This window comes from Dipodomys ordii, unplaced genomic scaffold (assembly GCF_000151885.1).
Source record: "Dipodomys ordii isolate 6190 unplaced genomic scaffold, Dord_2.0 Scaffold22, whole genome shotgun sequence".
NCBI lineage: Eukaryota > Metazoa > Chordata > Mammalia > Rodentia > Heteromyidae > Dipodomys > Dipodomys ordii.
Window position 1 is genome coordinate 715,762 of NW_012267238.1, and position 8,415 is coordinate 724,176.

The 8,415-nt window shown below is 36.0% G+C and overlaps 1 protein-coding gene across 1 annotated transcript; it reads left to right on the forward strand.

Moving 5' to 3' along the window:
• Positions 1 to 3,828: 3,828 nt before the first annotated feature.
• On the forward strand, positions 3,829 to 6,596 carry LOC105983898 (olfactory receptor 51G2-like). Its single transcript, XM_013013931.1, has 3 exons — positions 3,829 to 3,833; positions 4,486 to 4,522; positions 5,697 to 6,596. The coding sequence occupies exons 1-3, from the start codon at positions 3,829 to 3,831 to the stop codon at positions 6,594 to 6,596; spliced, it is 942 nt and encodes a 313-aa protein (XP_012869385.1).
• Positions 6,597 to 8,415: the final 1,819 nt, after the last annotated feature.

Genomic DNA, 8,415 nt, shown 5'->3' on the forward strand with positions numbered 1-8,415 from the left:
TAGTACCCACTGGTCAACCTTTCTTCCTTCTGCCTGTCCACTCTGAAAACATTACAAACACTCTACGCGTAGCTTCTGTAAGATCTTTTTTGTTTTTGTTTTTGGATTCCATGTATTTCTGGGATTATATGGTACTTGTCTTTCTGTGTGAGACTAATTCGACTTAATAGTTTCCAATTGTACTGATGTGTTTACAGATGTGGTTACAGATGACAGAATTTCATTTTTTATTCTTAAACCAATTTTATTAAGTCACAAATTAGTATATGTAAATTTTAAAAGTTCATTATAAACACTCAATAATGCGTTGAACGTCTTCCATTAGAAGGTCCAATGCGTTGTTTGACAGTCACTGAAGAGGTTAAGCACTCTATTCTGAATCTTTTTTAAAAATTTTATTGTATGGTAAGAATGCTGTATAGAGAGGTTACAGTTACATGAGTAAGGTAATGAGTACATTTCTTGTCGAGCATTGTTACCCCCTCCTTTGCGGTTTTCCTACTATCCCTTCCCTCTCCCACCTCCCTCACTCCTCCCCAAAGTTATAAAGTTCATTGCCAATATGGTGTCTTGTGAGTATCATTGTTCCTATGGGTCATCCTTGTTTTAGCATTTTGTTTTTCCTCTTCCCCTCCCCAAATTAGACAAATGTATATACAAGATGCAGGGTACCAAAATCAAGTACAATAACAACAGAGGATATACCATAAGGGGAAGAACATACAAAGAAAACAAGAAACCCACATAGTACATTAAAATCAACAACAACAAAGAAAAACCTCTTGTGTCCATATCTTGGGATTGATTTCGCTTAGCATCATCTTATATGGTTATATGTACATAGCTTTTGAGCTTTTCGACTCATCTAATAAAAATATCCTAGATGTGTACTAATTATTGCAAATGAGGAAACCATGGGATCTGTTATTTCTTTGGGTCTGGCCTTTTTCACCTAATATGACTTTTTCCAAGTCTTTTTTCCATTTCCTATCAAATGGGGTGGTATCATTCTTTCTGATGGAAGCATAGAATTTCATTAGGGAGGAATAGGAGAAACTCTAGGGGTTCTTTTATTTTTAAGATGATTTCATTAGCATCAATTAGTTGTACAAGGGGATTTTATTTTCATATGTCCATATGAACATTCAACATACTTTGAACAAACTTATTCTCTTGGTTACTTTCCCTCATCCCCTTTCCCCACTTTTCAAACCAATGTCAACAATCTTCATTGTTCCATTTCACACATTAATGTTCTATCCATATTCTCCCTCTGTACCCCCTCTCTGTTCCTCCTCATTCTTCTCACTAGTCCTTACCTTACAAATGACATGAAATTTTATTCCTTTTTATGACTGAATGCTATTCCATTGTCTATAGCCCCAAAATCAATAATTCTCATTCATAAAATCTGTTTACATAATTAGACTAAACCTATAGAGGTATGCATTTTTCTTGGACTAGTAAGATTTCTAAAGGAGCACTGAAGATAATAAAATGAGAGATATATAATAAATGGTATTACATTTTGAATATTATTTTTCAACAATTATTTGTATATTATTTATAAAATGGATGCCTTTAAATTTTCTCCTAAAATTTTATTCATCCAGGGCTGGGATGTAGCTCAGTGGAAAAAAATGCTTGCCTAGAAAGTGAAATATCATGGATTTGATCCTCAGTACCAAAAAAAGAGAGGTGATACTATTCAAAAAGAAATACACTCATTACCTGGCTCATATAAATGTAACCCCTCTGTATATCACCTTTACAGGAAAAAAGGACATGAAAGCTCTTAGAAAATAAAGAGAGAAAGAAAAGATGAAAAAAGCTAAAAATGTTATTCACCCAGCAATAATGGTTTTAGGCAATCTGGTTTTTAAGTACAGCAAAGAAATCTTACCTCCTGATAAATGTTATTAATAGCTGATACTGCATAGGATATGTTATTTTTACTGTCCATAATGTATATGTATACATGCATATATAACAAACAGTAATTATGAGATTTAAATAAATTGCAAGAATCACAGAGCAGTTGAGTCCAAGATGACTGTATGACTGTCATTTTTAATAAAATGATATGAACTATTAAGGGAATCATTGTCTAGTGTGCCAACATTTCCATTGAATTACAAACCATTTTGCTGTCTTAGATGGGTTATTGAGGAAAGACACTATTTCTTAGATATGGTATATTGGCTGTACAAGAATAGATTACATTTAATAAATTTAAAGATTTCATGCATTTCGTGGAGATGATCATATAAAATGTTGTAATTCCAAACATGGTGTTGCTTTGCCTCTTTTAGTAAAAGTTATTTGTAAGTATAAAGTACAGCTTTCCTGGATAAAGAAATGATCTTACGGGCTGGGATGTAGCTCAGTGGCAAAGTGCTTGCCTAGCAAGTGCAACATCCTGGGTTCGATCCCCAGTACCAAAAAAGAAAAGACAAAAAAAAAAAAAAGAAATGATCTTACTTTTGGCAGCAAAGTGTTGCTTTCTTTCAGTCAATTCACCAAGTGCAACTAGAAAATGTTTACTTTTATTATTTGAGAACTAAATAGATGCTTGTTAAAATTGCTTAAATTCCCATGATTGGAGATGTATGAGCTCCCCAACATCAACGTATGGAATAGGTTTTGTAAATTACTAGAGCTCCCAACACTTTACAGACTCTCTTTGCCTTTTAGGTTTTACATCAGCTCTTCTCCTTTCCTGGCACTCACTGCACAGCTCTTTGGCTACATTTACTTGCCCTAGTATCTCAGCTTAATTACCATCTCCCTGTGAACTTTCATTGGAATATAATGCTACAACTGATCCATTAGTGTTAATCAGCAATTTGTTCTGGCTTATATTTTAACCACAAAAGACATTAGAATGTGAAAAATCCTTGGCACAGGACATTTTAAATATATATGTCCTTCTATGTATGCATATGTTTACATATGTTAGGTTAAAATGAATAGTTTAACCTCTTATTTCGGCATGGCAATAAGCTTGAAAAGATCATTTAATTCAGTCCAGAATTTTTAAAATATGCTATTTTAAATATGCTAATTATATGTTCTCCTCTTTAAAATTGTAAAGGAGATGTTCAGAGGGATTATAGTTACATGCCAGGTAATGAGTACATTTCTTTTTAAACTATCACCCCTCCCTCTTTTTCTTCCAGGTTTCTCCATACAGGCACCCCTCTATCCCCAAGTTGCAAAGTTCATTTCCAACATAGTGTCTAGTGAGTTTCATTCATTGCTGAATTGGTTCACCCTTTGTCACACTATTTCTGTGCTAAACAACTTGATTCTAGTGTTTAAAATAATAAATGCTATTTAAGCCCGGTGCTGGTAGCTCATTCCTGTAATCTTACCTACTCAAGAGACTGAGATCTGAGGATCACAGTTTGAAGCCAGCCCAGGCAGGAAAGTTCACAAGACTCTTATCCATAATTAATCACAGAAAAAGCTGGAAGTGGTGCTGTGGCACAAGTGGTAGAGTGCTAGCCGTGAGAAAAAGGAGCTCAGGGACAGTGCTCAGGCCAAGTTCAAACCCCAGGACATAAGGGGGAGGGAAACTATTTTAAACAACTTAATTGACTCTAGTATTTAAAGACTATCCTGATCTTGAGCTAGGATATGATAAGGATACCTGCACATCTATGTTCATTGCCTCACTATTCACAGTAGCCAAGAAAGGGAAACAGTCCAGATGCCCCACAATAGATGAGTGGATCCTATACACAGTGGAATTTTACATGGCCATTAGAAAGAATAAGATAATGTCATTTGCAGGGAAATGAATGGAACTAAAGCAAATCAAATTAAATGAGGTAAGCCAAGCTCAAGGAGACAAATGATACATGTTCTCCCTGATATACACAAATTAGATATAAAATACACTAGGATATGATAAATTATACAGGATTCTACATACTCACACACAGTGAGGCCAAAGAGGATAGATACTCAGGAAAGAAACACAAAGGTGCAATGCCTAAATGCCTCTTCACATTTATATAATATTTATGTGCATATACTGAAATGAACAAGAAACCTCTTTTTTCCTCTTTTTAATTTTAGTTTTTGATGATTCTGTCTTCTTTGACTTATGTAGGGTATATTCAAGTGTATCTCTTCTGAAGGTTTAGGGGTAGGGTACAAAATTTAAGGGAACAGGGCAAAAAAGTGCAACAGTGGGTCTCACTTGACACTGAAGAAAGTGAACTACCAATTCATGAGTGGAGATAGGAAGGAGAGACTGGGAGAGAGGGAATAGAAGACACTACATGAAAGGAAATGTACTCATTACCTGGCTCATGTAATTGTAATTCCTCTGGACATTACCTCTATAATAATAATAAAGTAAATTAATAGTAAACAAAAATCTGGCCTTTGGAATAACCAATAAATATGTAGTAGAGGCTGATATATGCATATATATGCAAGCTAATATATACACATATATGTGTTCTCTTTATACAGTTTAACTCAGAAGAGTAGCAGTATATCAGTCAGCACCATATATAAGTGAATGTAAAGATTTGAGAATGTACTCCATCAAATGTTGGTTATATATTGGCCTGGGAAGGTGGCTCAGTGGTAGAGCGCTTGCCTCGCATACATGAGGCCCTGGGTTTGAAACCTCAGCACCATATAAACAGAAAAAGTCAGAAGTAGCACTGTGGCTCAAGTGGTAGAGCGCTCGCCTTGAGCTGAAGAGCTGAGAGACAGTGCCCAGGCCCAGAGTTCAGGCCCCACACACATCAAAAAAATGTTGGTTGTATGGTCTACATTTTTAAGGTAAGTATAGGAGCTAGACAAAATAGCTGTAATCCTAGCTATCTAGGAGGCTGTGATATCTAGAGGCTCTTGGTGCACTGCCATCCCAGGCAGAAAAAAATCTGCGCAACTCCACCTCTAGTTAACCAACCAAAAGCCTGGATGGAGGTGTAACTTGAGTGGGAAAGGAGCATCACAATCAAACAACTGAGGGAACTCATAGCTCTGAATTTAAACTCTGACTTAAAAAAAGGTAAGTAGAGGAAATCAAAATTAGAAGAAGTAGAGACATACTTTATCTTATATGAACCTGGAATTTTATTGTTAGGAAAATTCTAATTTAATCAGTGCCATGGGGTTGTTCTATGTTCAGCAAGATCTGAACCTGGTTGATAGAAGACATCCATATTTCCCTATGTTTCTATCAATTCCATGAGAGAGAGAGAGAGAGAGAGAGAGAGAGAGAGAGAGAGAGAAAGACAGGTTCTCTGCTAGCTAGCTATTTCTGTAGCTTAACAAGTCAAACTGGGTAACATCTCCCTGTGATGACAACCATAATCCCATTTTATATTGAAAAACATGAATGAAGTTTAGAGGTTTTAGTGTATTTCATGATTCAGTTTAAAACACCTTCTAATGAGAAAATAAATTATAAACCTGATTCTAGGTAACTCAAGCTAGATACGTAAATATACTAAGTAGCTAGCACCTCCAAGCTTCTCCTTCTTCATAGCTTTAAAACATGGTGCTGAGTAATCAAAGCACAGCCAAGAGCATACCATACACATAATGAAAGGTCAGTGGAGATGATTCCTACTAAACTAGTCTCTTTTACTCTAGGAAGAAAAGATTAGTGATCCCAGGAACACAAATTATACAAGATGGACTTTTTCAACACCAGTACCTACCAATACTTTCTTCTGTCTGGCTTTTCAGGTTTGGAAAGCTCACACAAAGTGATCTCCATTTTGTTCTGTGCCCTGTACATTATTGCGCTGGTGGGTAACAGCATCATCATAGTGGTTATCAGGGTAGAGCCATCTCTTCATACTCCCATGTACTTTTTTCTCTCCATGCTGGCTGCCAGTGACCTGGGTCTCTGTGCTACCACTCTGCCCACTTTGCTTGGGCTCTTTTGGTTCAATGTGCGTGAAATCAACTTTGATGGCTGCCTTGTCCAGATGTTCTTCATCCATGTTTTCTCACTAATGGAATCAGGCATCCTGCTCAGCATGGCTTTTGATCGTTACATGGCCATCTCCAATCCACTCAGGTATAGTGCTATTTTGACGAATACAGCTATTGCCAAGATCGGGGTTGGGCTGTTGCTAAGGGCCGTGGCTGTTATATTGCCAGGCCCCTTTCTTATTAAGAGACTGAAGTTTTGTGAGGCCAATGTGCTCTCCCACTCCTACTGCCTACATCCAGACATCATCAAGCTCTCCTGTTCTGACCACCGCATCAATAGCATTTACGGCCTCATCATTATTCTCATCACCTTTGGTGTGGATTCTGCGCTTATTCTGCTGTCTTATTTGAAGATCTTGATCACTGTACTAGGCATTGCCTCCCGTGTAGAACAGCACAAGGCACTCAACACTTGTGTCTCCCACATCTGTGCTGTGCTGTTGGTCTATGTCCCTATGCTGGGGGTGTCTATTATCCATCGCTTTGGGAAACATGTTCCCTCGGTAGTGCACATTATCATGGGCTATGTATACCTGTTGGTCCCTCCTGTTCTCAACCCTGTAGTATACTGCATTAAAACCCAGGAAATACGTACCCGCATTCTGGGCAATCTAATGAAATCATAGCAGAGAGGACTTTGGGGCCTTGTGCAGATTTTTGGAATAATCTTTATAAAATCAAATTCTTATGCATGAATAAAAAGTTTAATTGACCTTATTTTTTAAAATATATTCAAATCCTGCATGGCATGGACTTTTCTGTCTCTTTTCTTCTAGTTTTTAAAGGTTTTTTGGGGGCAATAGTAAGGCTTTGAACTCAGGACCTCACACTTCCTAAGCTGATGTGATATCACTGAGCTATGCCACCTGCCTTGCTTTTCTCTGGCAATTTTTGGATAGGGTCTTGCTTGGTGACTAGAAAAGTAAGCTACTTTTAGGCTTCCCATTACTATTGATTTCCCAAACCCTCAGCACCAAGTCCAGCTTCCATTCTGTGGAGATCAGGTCAAGATTTTTCCATCTTACAACACCATCTTCCCTCTTGTGTAGTTTGGATGATAAACAAGGCATGGGCCACTATGTGTATATGCATAGTGAGGTGGAGCTATCTAATATATATAGTATATATTACAAAGTACATTTATGCCTCCCCTAATAAAATGTTTTAACTTATGATAATATGCAAGCCAAATAAAATATAGGCTTAAAACATTTCTTAACTAGAAGGGCGATATAGATCAAAATACATTTTACTCATGACTTGATTTATGAAATTTTAACCTCTTTGTAAAACTACCTAATAAAAGTTTTGACTAGTTTTATCTTCCAAAATTAAGTTTATTAACAAATTTAAACATTTAACTTGATAAAGATCATTTTCTCAATAAGATTAAATAATTCTCACATCTATCATTTATATTCATGAATACGTCCATAAACAATAAATTCTTTTTTAGGTCAAGGCATATTAATATGAAAATTAGTGTGAAATATTTAAATATAATCATAATTAATATATTAGAATATGTCCATGTTGTTAAAAAGAGAATGACTGTATGTGTGAAGTGACAGAATAGAATTTAATTATACTTTTCATTTGTGAATTTCCAACTACATTTGTCTGTTTTTTCCATGTCACTTCTCCTTATTGTTTGCTTGATTTTCTGTAAATATAGAACTGTTCAATAATGTAAAAAAAATCTATTAATTTAAAAATAGAAACTACATTTCAAATGTGAGAAGTTTGTAAGTACTCTATTATACTGTTCCCTCTTCAAAACCTCCAAATGTTGCACTAAATATCAGCTTTTGATTTATTTAAATAAATTTAAGGAGTCTCAACAGTTGTCATAGGAAATGTCTCAGAAAAGACAAGCCATATAAAATCTCCTTATTTTTATGCTCTGTAAGTAATGAATATTGAGTTTCAGATATGTGCAGATACATTACTTAGAGACTCTTGCTTCAGAAGGAACTGAAGAAAATATCCTTTGAGCTTTATGTGGAGTCTTTTGAGGAACCTCCATACTGCTTTCCAAAGTGGTTGAACAAGTTTACACTAGAGCTCCCCTATGACCCAGCAATCCCACTTTTGGGCATTTACCCAAATGATCACAAACAAGGCCATACTAAGGCTACCAGCACAATTATGTTTATCACAGCATTATTTACCATAGCTAAGATATGGAACCAACCCAGATGCCCCTCAGTAGATGAATGGATCAAGAAATGTGAGATAGATAGATAGATAGATAGATAGATAGATAGATAGATAGATAGATAGATAGAAAGATAGATATACAATGGAATTCTATGCCTCCATCAGAAAGAATGACATTGCCTCATTTGTTAAAGAAATGGAAAGACTTGGAAAAAAATATATTAAGTGAAGTAAGCCAGGCCCAAAGAAACATAGGTCCCATGGTTTCCCTTATTTGAAATACCT

What these genes read in the sequence shown, in the direction of transcription:
- LOC105983898 (XM_013013931.1), top strand. An exon ending in GCAGTATATCAGTCAGCACC is followed by an intron (nt 4,523 to 5,696) that starts ATATATAAGTGA and finishes ACCTACCAATAC; the next exon opens with TTTCTTCTGTCTGGCTTTTC.